The following is a 14,234-nucleotide window of genomic DNA, read 5'->3' on the forward strand; positions in this document are numbered from 1 at the left end:
CAGTTTAAAGGCCAATTTCATTCTTTAATTAGCAGTAATAGCAGTTCTAAACACTCTTGCAGCAGTGTGCTGTTAGCAATCATCCTAAAGCTGCTAATAGTAGATGTGTTAATGAAAATGTAAGTACGTGCTGTGTGCAATAACGACACCTCTCATTGACTATTGTGCATGAACCAAAAGTACAAAGCACATACTGCTACAGAGCAGTTTTCGCCGATAAGTTGGATATGAGCTTGAATTAAATCATGTACAGTTGAAGTCAGAATTATTAGCCCCCCTGTTCATTTTTCCTCCAATTTCTGCTTAACGAAGATAATATTTTTTCTGCACATTTCTAAACATAATAGTTTCAATAACTCATTTCTATTTACTGATTAAGATTATCTTTGCCACGATGACAGTAAATAATAGTTGACTAGACATTTTTAAGACACTTCTATATGGCTTAAAGTGACATTTAAAGTCTTAACTAGGTTAAATAGGTTAACAAGGCAGGTTAGGGTAATTAGGCAAGTTACTGTATAACAATGGTTTGTTCTGTAGACTATCGGACAAGAAAATGCTTAAAGGGGCTAAAAATTTTGTCCTTAAAACGGTGTTAAAAAATTATAACTGCTTTTATTCTAGCTGAAATAAAACCAATTAGACTTTCTCCTGAAGAAATAAACATTATCAGACATACCATGAAAATTTCCTTGCTCTGTTAAACATAATTTGGAAAATATTTTAAAAAGAAAACAAAAATTCAAGGGGGGGGGGGGGGGGTTGGGCTAATAATTCTGGCTTCAACTGTACAAGAAAACAACAGACTAGAAAACTATAAATATATTTTGTCTGTCTGTTTTCACATATACCTCATTTTTGGCAATGAAATGGTTGGTTTCAAAGTGGACGTTTTTGAAAATGCTGCCATCAAATAATGTCCTGGCATACATAATACAGTGTTTTTGGCTGTTTTTGCATTTGTGAAAATGCTGATTGTTCTTGTATGTGTGAACGAGGCTTAAGAAGAGAAAAAAATTAAAGTTGGAAGGCAGTCTGAGCAACTTTACAGAGGTTTGAGCGGAATAAACCAAACAAAGTTGTGCAGAAGAAAAAGTGAGAGCCACAGAGCTTCTCTGCAAGCATTATAATTACAGATGGAAAGAAAACAGTTCTTGTGAATACAAAAAAATAAAACGAGTTTGCTCTACAATGGCCCATTAGTCCTGGTAGGATAATGACGGCAAACTTAAAATTCGTCTTTCCCTTTGATAGTAGAAACTTAATTGGCTGTGTAGGTGTACGTAGCGAATGTAATTAAAGAGGAATTAAGTGAAAGTAGTCAAGCCTGCTGCCATATGTACACATCTCTTAAAGCTCCCCTGAAGTGTCTTGGAATGTGCTGCTTTCTACGGTGTGTTATGTCATTTCAACTCAAACACAAAAAACAGGGTGGAGCAGATCAAAAAGCTGCTCCTTTTTCAGAAAATAGCCAATAGCGTTTTACTTATATCGCAGCTCTGCCAACAACATTCACTGAGCCAAAGCATGTGACAGACACAGGCCCCATTTACATGAATACGTTTTAGTTTTACAACGCTTGACTTTTGCTACGGTTAGTCCTTCCCTCCACACTTAAAGCCCAGAAAACAGAGCTATTTTATTTTTTTGGAGACATTGAAGAGGCTGTTTTGGTTTTTAAATGCTGCAGCTCAGTGTCAGTGTGGATGAGGGAAAGTGGAGACTTCTGGAAATGGAGCTGTGGCTGCAGATATTCGCCGATCTGATAAAGGCTTTTTCATTAATATTAAGTGCACAAATTTCAGTCATGCACCGTTTCCTCAAGTTCAGACTTCGCAAGTTTGAAATAGAAAACAAACTCCTGAAGACACATCGGGTGAATCTTCAAAGGGAACAGTATACTTAATAGAGCAGTTCGCATTAAACTGGCTACGTTGTTTCACTATCATAACAATTAAAAGGAAACTATTTTCATTTTGATACTGACTTAACAGACACTAAAATTTTGAGGCATCGTTTAGCTACATATTTATATGACCGTCATCTTCACTGTATACATATTTATAAAAAACGAATCCTATCCACTTATTATCCGCTTGTTAAGTGTGACGTCACGCGAAGCGGCTGCCGTGTCCAAGCGCTCTATTCAACTGAATGGGGAGACTAATGCAATGGTAATAATAAACGTTTACAAAGCGATTTAATGCTTTCGAAAATCACAATCGCAGTATATATGTCCATGCCTAATATCCGATGGCCAGAAAGTTATAAATTTTTTTAGAAATTGTTACATTTTTGGTATTTGTTATGCAGCAAGCCCAGAGATTGTTGTGTACACTATGATTTTATGTAAAATTAACTTTAATGTGTGATAGAAATAAAACGTGATCATAAATGAATAATTTCTCCACTTAAATGAATGGCGGCTTGGACCCGGAAACAGTATTACATACGTCACAAACACGTCACCACTTAACAAGCGGATAACATAACTGCCTCCATTCATTTTCTTTGGAAAAAAAAGAAACATACCCTCTCTTTTGCTGAATATCAGTTTTAATATTCAAAAATGGCCATTATTAAAAGTGTAACATACAATAAGCTTATATAAAATAGGAAATAAAGACAAACAATCAGCAGAATCAGTGTACATGGTTACACTAATATATTAACTTATCTTTGCGCTCAGCCAAAAGGTGTTACCTGAGAACAAGTAATAGATTCAAAAGACCATTGGATAGAGACAAGATGAGTTAAATATCACGTTTAGCAACTATAATGAGATGAAATCCTTGAGATCCTTGATGAACTGTCTGACATGCGCTGCTCTGATCTGCTCAAAAAGCACCTGCTGATTGCCTGGAGCTCAGACGTGCGCATACGCTGCAGTGCATGACGGAGTGTGTGTGTGTGTGTAGTCATGTGATGTGGGTTTTTTAGCTGTGTAGTGTGGACGGAGATTTGTTCAGAAATGCTAGTGTGAACGTGGATCGATTCTAAAACGCTGTTTTAAAACTAAAACGTGTTAGTGTAAAAGGGGCACAGACTATAATAGCAATGCTGAGTCTAACAGACTATTTCTCCACTGATAATAATAGTAATAATAATAAATACAGCATTCAGAATATGATTAAAATGGATTCAATTGTTATTGTAGTCTTTGCCGACTCCAACATAAGATCATCTTTGTGTTATTATGTCTCTGAACCATAGCAGACCATGTCTGTGTCTGTGTGTGCTGCGGCAGTTCACATGAAAAAAAAAACAAAAAAAAAACAACTGATTTCATTTAACCTACTGAATAACATACAATGTTTGACTGCCACAATTTTACAGTTATTTACAGCAAAAAAAAAAAAAAAGTAAATTACCACATTCATTCTTTTTAGGTCACAACTGTAATATGCACTGCATTGTTGGTAAGTTTAAAACGTTTACAGTAACTTACTTCATTTTAGGAATTTGCAGTATTCTACTGTAATCAAAGTAATCAAGTACTGCTACTGTAGTTGAAGACAGAAATAAGTCTGTTGGTGAATAAATTAGTCACTCATTTGGAATTTATTAAATTAAGATCAAGACAAGACAGGCAAAAACAAATAGCAACCAAAACTAAAACATGATGATGCAAACAAAGACTCTGAACTGGTGTATGTGTGGTGTATACAGGGCTAGACACTAACTTTTTTGATCAGCAGCCACTGTGGCTAGTAGTCAACATTACTAGCCACTCACCATTTTCACTAGCCACAATTTTGTTGTTTGGGAAAATATATCTTATACACATAAATATGACTTTGAAATGCTAAAATTACATGATTTAGATTTTGCGTTATCTCCACATGCCTCCTCATTCATTTCACTATTTGTGTGTCGTGTATGAGCTTGCACAATAATCATGAGCAAATGGGTCATAGTTTTATAGTATTATGAATAATCTGTTAAAAGAATGGTTAAAGCGAAAGGATCTTTTTTTTTTTGTCAGTTATGCTTCTTCTCAATTCTAAGATCGCCTTTGCATGCATATTGGACCATCCTTATTATCGAACCCTGCTTTTAAGAATTATTATCCAGGGAAATTGTTTTCATCCAGCCAAAGTGGCTAGTGGGAGTGTCTGTCCGGTGAAATCTATGCGGGTTGGCGGGTGTTAATGTCAAGCCCTGGGTGTATAAGCAGTCCAGATGATGTAATTCGGCTGTGTGTGATGTCATGAGTGGTGAACAGTTGTGTGTGAAACGGCATGATGGGAATTGTAGTTCCTTAGTGTAATATGTGTAGTTCACCAGCAATCTAAAGAATATGATAGACTCGGACTATAATAGCAATGCTCAATTTATAGTCTATTTTATAGTCTATAGTTTAATATAGCCTATTTGATTATGTCTCCAGTAAAAAATTAAATAAAAATCATAAAAATAAATACAACATTCAGAATATAATTAAAATGCATTCAAATGTTTTTGTAGTCTGTACCGACTCTTCCATAAGATAATTTTTGTGTTTTTATGTCTCTGAACCATAGCAGAGTTTACAACATTTACAGTAACTTACTGCATTTTATGAATTTGCTGTATTCTACTGTAATCAAAGTAATCAAGTACTGCTACTGTAGTTAAAGACACAAATTAGTCTGATAGTGAATAAATTGGTCACTTGTTTGGAATTTATTAAATTAAGATCAAGAACACCTTAGGCTAAAACAAATAGCAAACAAAACTAAAATATAACCACAGCAAACAAAGAACCGGTTCTGAACTGGTGTATGTGTGGTGTATAAGTCGTCCAGAAGATGTGATTCAGCTGTGTGTGAGTCATCAGTGGTGAACAGCAACCGGTGTGTGTGTGAAATGGCATGATGGGAATTGTAGTTCATTAGTGTAATATGTGTAGTTCACCAGCAATCTAAAGAATATGACAGACTCAGACTTTAATAGCAATGCTCAATGTATTGTCTATTTTATATATTTATATAAGAATAATAATAAGAATAATAAATACGGCATTCAGAATTTAATTAAAATGGATTCAAATGTTTTTGTAGTCTGTGCCAACTCTTACATAAGATAATTTTTGTGTTTTTAAATGTCTCTGATCCATAGCAGAGTTTAAAACGTTAAGAGTAGCTTACTGCATTTTAGGAATTTGCAGTATTCTACTGTAATCAAAGTAATCAAGTACTGCTACTGTAGTTGAAGACACAAATAAATCTGTTAATGAATAAAAAAGCCACTTGTTTTGAGTTTATTAAATTAAATTCATGCAAATAAATGTATATAAAAACTTATATAAATTACAGTAACTGTAAAACTGTAGTACTGTAAAAATCATAAAACTGTAAAATGTGGTAAAAGGTATTTTACCATAAAAGCTGTTGCAGTAAGGCTATTTTACTGTAAAATTATAATGTGGCAGGGCCCTTCTACTGTAAAACACATTTACTGGTAAGTTACTGTAAAGGGAAAGCTGTGGTAACTTGCTGGCAACCGTGCAGCCAGTAACTTACCACAAAAAATACAATACAATGTCCAACAGTGTATTTACATTGTCTGAATTGTTTCTCCCCTATATAGTGAACTACAGAATGTGTCAGTCACAATATTAATAACTGTGAAAATGTGTGCGGAATGTATTGTCACTCTTGGGGCTTGTACTCAACACTGTATCAGCTACTAATATTGTTTTCTCATATATGCAGGTGTTTAGGCAAACCCTTGGTATGAAAGCCTTTACATGCTAATGAGTGATGTCATATAGGGGATGGGTTGATTTAGATACTTCAGAGCAGTGGTACTCAAACTTTTTTCATCAAGTACCACCTCAGAAAAAAATTCTCTCTCCAAGTACCACCAAAATGAGCAGTATTGAAATTTAGTAGTGTAGTAGGCCCAGTAAAGCAGCTACAACTCTGCACAGTTAAAAAAAAACGTGGCAGATTATCTCAGAAATATGGGCTATATGTCATATATGGCATATTATACACATCATTTTTGATAAATTTTGAACGTACCACTAGAAGGAAGCCCGCGTACCACTAGTGGTACACGTACCACAGTTTGAGAACCACTGCTTTAGAGCATTCGATTGGTCAAAAAATCTGATTAAAAGTTGTGGTTGACACACTGACAGAAAACAAACAAACATTTTTTTGTAATTGTATGATCTTCTAAATGCTAATTGTGCCTCTGTTTTGGAGCACACTAGTTTAAAGATGACCTTGAAATTAACACAGTGCTCCCGTTTTGAGAACATTTACACTCCAATGTGGCACGGATTTTATATGAACATTGACTGTGTAAATAGGAAAAAAGGCACATTGATTGATTCAGGCTTCATTAATAAGTGGAAATTAATCATTTGTACTATGAATCATGGATTTTGTCTGCCATTTAATCAGACAGATCAGATATAAACCAATCGGTGCAAGGCATACATCACTGAAAATCGGTTGTGTACAAAATCTTCGAACAGAATCCTGTGGGTTAATTTAGTTCCACCCTGTACCTGACCAGATGTACAATGAAGTTCACCTGCTGTCCCTAATATATGAGGCAGACCAAAAAAATATTTATTTTCTTGTGTATCAGAAAAGAAAAACCATTAAGCATTCTGAGTTAATGCATTTAAGCAGCATGTTAACAAGAGAGCTAGACAGCGTGCAACATGTTTAAACAATATAAAAGAAAGAATGTAGAGTCAGCATGTACTGGGTTGAATCGGAAACAGTCTAGACTGGCTTGCACTTTCATCACTTGTAAATATTATTCCAGCAGCTGCATTAAATACAGGCCGGGTCACAGTGTTTGTGTAGTCATTTATGTGCACTTACAAAATATGCAATTGCTGTATTAAGTTACGTTTCCACTAAAAAAGTAAAGAAAGGGATTGCTGTTCATTCATTCATTCATTCATTAATTTTCTTGTCGGCTTATTCCCTTTATTAATCCGGGATCGCCACAGCAGAATGAACCGCCAACTTATCCAGCACATATTTACGCAACGGATGCCCTTCCAGCCGCAACCCATCCCTGGGGAAGGGATTGCTGTTCATATTTAAGTAATTTAATTACAGTTTCTTACTTGCCTTAAATACTGTATTAATTCTGTATAAATCAATGAAGAGGAGAAGGAAAGTATACAAATTTCTATCATGACAACTCTCTGAGAGATTTAGTATGGTAATATATATGTATATAGTATTGTTAATGTTTTTGATTTTGGCAGCATAGATCTACTACATCGCTGCTTTGATTATTATTAAGACTTGCTACTGCCAGTATATTCACAGACTTACAGTGTGTGAATTATAACCCACTGTTGCTATAACATACTATGCATGTAACCCCATAGCAGATCTAAACACAGGTGGAGCTGGGGTGGAGGAGGGTCTCCGAAAAATGTGCTTTAACCTTACAGCATAGAACGGTCACACTTTACAATAAGGTTCATTAGTTAATGTTAATTAATGCATTTACTAACATGAATAAACAATGAACAATACATCTACTACTGTATTTATTCATGTTAGTTAACGTTAGTTAATGAAAATACAGTAGTTCATTGTTATTTCATGTTAACTCACGGTGCATTAACTAATGTTAACAAGCATGGACTTGGATGTTAATAATGCATTAGTAAATGTTCAATTATGATTAATAAATGCTGTACATGTGTTGTTCATGATTAGTTCATGTTAGTAAATGAATTATCTAATGAACCTTATTGTAAAGTGTTACCTATAGAACATAGGTGTCAAATCCTGTTCCTGGAGGGCCACAGCTCCGCACAGTTTTATTCCAACCCTGTTTCAACTCACTGAAGCTGCGGTCACACTAGACATTTCTCCCAATAGACTTCATTCATACGCACGTGAATGCGTCAGACTGGAAACGTAAGGTTGTGTGTCAAGTTTTGCAGATTGCTGAGTTGGAAAATTTTGCTTTCTCTAGAAATGTATATAGGGGTACATAATCAGAATGAGCCTGGGTTGCATATTATTGTCTAATTCAGATTAACACAAATAATTTGATTACTGATGTCCTTGTAAACATAGTCACAGTTACTGTGGTGTGTCACATGATAAACTTGATGCATCGCCATGGAAACTTCAATGCCATGCGTTCTGAATAATAGTCACAATAAAAAACTCATGCAATGGGGTCATCAGGAGTATTTCGAACTTATGTGTGAAATGGTTAAGTGTGTGTATGTGACCTGAGCGCTGCTTACCTGAGGAGGTGAGCACTCTGACCTGAGCGCTGGCGGCTCCTTCACCTCCTTCACTGACTGCGCGCACTTCAATGATGTATGTTCCCCCTTCAGGAAGCGTCAGGACCACTGCTGAATTTGGAGTCCTCATGACTTGGCTGTGGCCACGTCCCTCTTGACGCAATAATACCTGTAAAGGAGAGGGAGAAAAAGAGAACAAAGACATCAAATATATGCAGTGTCACTGTGTTTGCCTTTACATCCACAGTATCTGTGCGATACAAACCTTGTACCCAATGACTTCTGACTCATTGTCCCTTGCTTTCACTGGATCCCAGGATAGAGAAACATTGTTCCCCTCTTGAATCCACATCAAGTTGCCTGGAGGTAGACTTGGGGCTGGAGAAAAAGAGAGAGAGATAACGAGAGACAGATAAAAAGCTTATTTAGAAAATGAAAGTCTGAAATGAGCAATGATTACAGAATAATCTGAATATTAATTATTATTCATTTATTTATTTATTTTTATGATCTTCCAAAAAATATGCTGGATAAGTTGGCGGTTCATTCCGCTGTGGCGACCCCAGATTAATAAAGGGACTAAGCTGAAAAGAAAATGAATGAATGAATATGATCCCATTTCTGTTCAATTATCCCTTCAGACAAATGTTGACCACACAATCCGGCAAGTTTCCAGTTACAAACATTTCAGCCGTCCAAAACAAACATGAAACTGCTTAATATATTTATATTGTACTTAACAAGAAGAATCTTTTTTTGTCATTGAAGGATAGTTCCAAAATAAACCCAAATATTAAAATATTGTTATTAACTACACACTCTCCCATGAGAACTTTTTTTTTGTTAGTCTTCGTAAGCATAATTTAAGATACTTTAAATGAAATCCAAGAGCTCCCTTTTCCTCCATAAACAGCAACAGTCTTGCGAGTTTAACGTCCAGAAAAGCATCACAAATATTGTCACAACATTCCATTTGACTTCAGTAGAACTGTAATCATATATATATATATATATATATATATATATATATATATATATATATATATATATATATTAATAATTAATAATAATACAACAGTTCCGTCTGGTTCTCTAGCTGATGTGATATTCTGCAATAACAGCACTCTTTTAACCTCCTTACTCTTTTGTCTTACTCCACCCAGAGTGACAGCAGATCAATAGTCTTACTACAGTTTGACAAATATTGCAGCTGTTTGAAAACATAATGTACTTTTGAGGATTTTTTTTTGGCGAGGATGTAGTTGTTTATATTGCAACTATGCAGTTAATTTATAAGGATAGTGCCTATTTTAAATATTTATAATTTCGGAGATCAGCAGCCATCAGCCTGTCATACTGAGCGGAGCAAAGATGGTCGCACCACAAGATGGAGACAGAGACCGCATAATAAGTCCTTAGCTGAGAAAAAACTCATGTTTTATTTTTTCATATTTCAAACTACAGCTGATCAAATCAATATTAAACAGATAAGTGGCATTCTAAATAGATCTTTCTCTTTTGTATGTTGCAGTGCTGCATTTACACCATAGATAATTAATTTATATTCTTTTCGGCTTAGTCCCTTTATTAATCAGGGGTCGCCACAGTGGACTGAACTGCCAACTTATCCAGCATATGTTCTTACGCAGCGGATGCCCTTCCAGCTGCAACCCATTTCCGGGAAACATTCTTACACACTCATTCACACACATACATTATGAACAATCTAGCTTATCCAATTCACCTCTACCGCATGTTTTGGACTTGTGTGGGAAACTGGAGAACCCGGAGGAAACCCCTGCAAACACGGGGAAAGCATGCAAACTCCACACAGAAATGCCAACTGCCCAGCCTAGGCTTGAACCAGCTGTGAGGCGATTGTGCTACCCATTGCACCACCATTAGGCCATTTATACCATAGTAATCTGATTATTCTGGTAGCTTTGTTTTGGCTTTTTTGAGGTTAATTACAGTGATCTCCCGATTGCAACAGAGAAATACTGGGAAATCTCTGTAGACTGATGATCTTAAATTTGAGCAAAATAACCTTAGTTTCATCATCACTTTAGACATTACGCTAGAGAATCATTCAAATACTAGCTTTAAAGGTATGTGTTTTTAAGCAATGGTTTCTGCTGATCTGACGATCATTTGCGATGTGAATGAATGGTGGCAAAAAGTAGTTCCTTGTACAAAAGGATTTTTGAGACTCTCCATGTTTATTTTTTTGTATACACGATTGTGCCGTCAAACTGTTGTATAAACGCAATATTTCTCTCTTAGCAGTGCGATATGGCTGTATCATCATCACTGGTGGGACACTAAAGCACTCGACCTGCGGTCACGAGCCAACGCACGCCTTCCATCAGTGCTGATATACAGCCATATCGCACTGCTACGAGTGTGATATTGCTCATATATATGGCAATATATAACACAAAAGTGTTCTTGGAACTTTATATGACTACAGTTGAACCATTAAAGTCACATGGAGGAATTTGACAATGTTTTTGTTGGATTAAACATCTCAGAATCACTGCTTCTTATGGAGGATGAGGGAGCTCTTGCATTTCATCTAAAATATTTTAAATTGTGTTACGAAGACGAACAAATGTCTAGCTTTTGTTTACTCAGGGAATGATTTTCCCATCACACGAAATTCCCCTTAGTGTGAATGACGTGGCATGTCACAGAATAGAATCGAATCAGAATAAAATCAGCACAGAATATCGGCGTTATGATTGGCCAGATCACCTGTCAATCAAACTGCCACAAAGTGTCACCTGTGCATTTGGGATGAATTCAGCATAATCATTTAACCCTTGTTTTATTAATCATATTTCCAGTCGGAAAGAACGCACCATTTTTCTTTGTGCTGATCTTGACGGCTGTGCTAGATGGCCCTTGACCGGCGCTGTTGAATCCTTTCACAGACACCAGATATTGCGTGTTTCCATCCAGCCCTGACAACAACATGTTCGTCTCATTCCCCAACGTCCTCTTCTTCTTCCCCAACTCCTCCTGCTCAACATCCTTCCAGAAGCTCACCTGACAAGACAATCTGCGTTTTCATTCATGCAAGATTTTTATAGAGATAAATAATATGAGACTGAGTTGGCTCAATAAATGACAAAGTGAGAGTCGCCAATTTGATATAATATCATGTCATTTGGTTTAAAAACCATCATGCATTTACATGAAGAGAATAATGGACGAGGATGTAATATCTGCTGTTGATGAAATACGATAATCTACCGCGACTGTAATTTCGCCATGTAGAATCCTTTTCATCATTCAGTAAGCACAACTGTTGACTATTGAGGAGACAATGGTGAGGAAAGGTAAAGTGTAAATGGGCTTGTAATGTGTCTCTGCTTTAAAGTGAGCTGTGTTGTTGTCTGTTGCCTACATAAGTGACTATTTTGTAACATTTTATATTGAGAGCTATTTCTGTACAAATATTGGTCCTATAAAGATGTGACTTTTGAATTTGGTGATCATGAGAATGCTAAACTAACCATGTGATACTTTTATTGAGGGCACATTTATATCATATTGAGAAACATGATCTATTTTAATTATAGATTTCTCACATTTCTCACAAGAATTACATTTTAAAAATAATCGCTTATTAATAGTTATATATTAGTAGATTATTAATAACGAATAGTTCATTTTAGGCATATTTAGAAGAAGGCCTTTCATTTTTTATTTTTATTTTTAATCTGTATACTGTCATTATCTGTCAAAACCTTTTAACAAATTGTCGGTTTTTAAATATTTAAATAATATATATTTTTTTTAATGATAGCTCATTATTTTAAATGTATTAATAAGTATGGATTAAAATAATATATAACATTTTTACAGTAATATATATATATGTATATATATGTATATGTATATATATGTATGTATGTATATATATATATATATATATATATATATATATATATATATATATATATATATATATATATATATATATATATATATATATATATATATATATAAATATATATTTTTACAACAGTTCTGTCTGGTTGTCAAATCTGACTGGCTGATAGCCGTGCGATATTCTGCAATATCAGAACTCCTACAGCCTCTTTACCCTCCTGTGATATTGCTCATATATATATATATATATATATATATATATATATATATATATATATATATATATATATATATATATATATATATATATATATATATCATTCATTCATTCATTCATTCAATTATTTATTTGTATATTTTTTATTGTAAATATTGTGAAATACTGGGTTTATTTGTTTGAATTGTAAAAGTAATATTTCATTTTGGCTGATAACATTTATTTTGTTTGTAAATTAATAAACATTTGTAATGTTTATAAACTAATAAACATTAATTTATTCTGCAAGTAATGTTAAAACATCATTGTAATTTAAATAATGCAAATACTACAATTCATTCAACATTTAAAAATATTTTTGTTACTTGTTCAAACTACTAATTTAAAATGAGCTGAAACAGCACAATTATGTTAAGATATTTTTTTGAGACAACTTCGTTGTTTTAGGTTCAATCAGCTTAAATTTGTAAAAACTAAAACGTTAACTTCATTTCTTCTTTGTCCCAACACAAATGGATTGTACGGAACCCAACATTTTGTACAATGAAATGCATAAGTCCAGAGAAACTGAGATTTCCCAAGCGGCCTCTTTTATTTCCATAGCTGTATATGTGCGTGTATGCATGCCTGAATGTGAATGTGTTATTAATCAACATTAATAAAGGTAGTTCATCTATTCCAATCTTTAAAACTATACAAATATTGCAGAATTCATTATAAATCTCTATACAGTTAATACAGGCTTTAGGATGCTTTCAGCTCATCAGGTTTTGGGACAAAACTCTTTCTTTATTGATCTCTCCATCTCTAACCTCATATCCTTGGGGTCTTCCAAGTCCAGGACTGGGCGGCTTCCACAAGACTTTAATTTCCGAGGAAGAGACTGCGAATGCCTGCACTTCTGAAGGTGGCTCTCTGGGCTCTGCATTTAAAAATAACACATAAAATATAAAATTAACTACTGAATGCATGTAATCTATATTAATTTTGAGTTAGCAGTAGTGTATGGCAAGTTAATTAGAAATATGTTTTTAGTTATAGTTACGAGTTACATCTCACACATAGTAACTGATCTGCATCATTATGAAAGTAACTAACAGGCAAAGTAACTATGCATTACTGAAAAAAAAAGAAAAGAAAAAACTACTTAAATCAAATCATTGGTCCCCCATTTATATTATATATTTTATATCAGTGGTCTTACTACAATGTATTTACACTGAAATAAACAATTTGTTACATTACAGTACTTACTGTGTAAATGAATGTTTTTACATTGTACTTAATAAATATCTGAAGGTAATTACATAGGTAATTATTAGCTATAATTATTGCAATTAATAATAAGAGTACACCGTTGACCATATCTTACACTTTAACTCACCCTTAAACCTGCCCATACCCCCAAAACCATTTTCATTTACCTTATATAACCTTATTTATATATAACCTAACCGGTATTCCACGTCAAGAGCACTAGAAGTGTTCAGCAATATATTATGAAGTAGTTACAATGCATCTTTTTTTTAATGTAGGTATCTAGTAGTTAAGGCCACTTAATATAAAAGGGGACCAAATATAATATATATTAATACTGTTTTTGACCAATTTGAGAGACATAAATAACATTTGTTACTTTATGGTAAATATTATCAGTATAAATGTTTAGGTATTGTATTAAAAGTATTATTTTATTACTTAGGCTATGTAAAATATAAAAATAATATTAACATCTTTCCAGTTGAAACACATTGAGCAATTACAAAAAAAAAAAAAAAAAAATACTGTACATTTCACACATGTATGCATTTCTGTCAACAAACAGTACCTTCTAATGCTTATTCATGTTTTAACTATAGCTTTAGTTTGCACCCACAGTGATCACATGAT

The 14,234-nt window shown here is 34.2% G+C and overlaps 1 protein-coding gene across 11 annotated transcripts in view; it reads right to left on the minus strand.

Annotated features, from left to right (window-relative positions):
• The window catches only part of cntn5 (contactin 5), a 444,462-nt gene that overhangs the window by 2,684 nt on the left and 427,544 nt on the right, over window positions 1-14,234 (minus strand). For all 11 annotated transcript variants that reach the window (XM_073928913.1, XM_073928910.1, XM_073928911.1 and 8 more), the window contains 4 exon segments: window positions 13,157-13,266; window positions 11,092-11,278; window positions 8,496-8,608; window positions 8,231-8,399 (listed from right to left, as the gene is read on the minus strand). In XM_073928913.1, coding sequence (XP_073785014.1) covers window positions 8,231-8,399; window positions 8,496-8,608; window positions 11,092-11,278; window positions 13,157-13,266 — 579 coding nt within the window.

Source organism: Danio rerio, chromosome 18 (assembly GCF_049306965.1).
Source record: "Danio rerio strain Tuebingen ecotype United States chromosome 18, GRCz12tu, whole genome shotgun sequence".
NCBI classification, from domain to species: domain Eukaryota; kingdom Metazoa; phylum Chordata; class Actinopteri; order Cypriniformes; family Danionidae; genus Danio; species Danio rerio.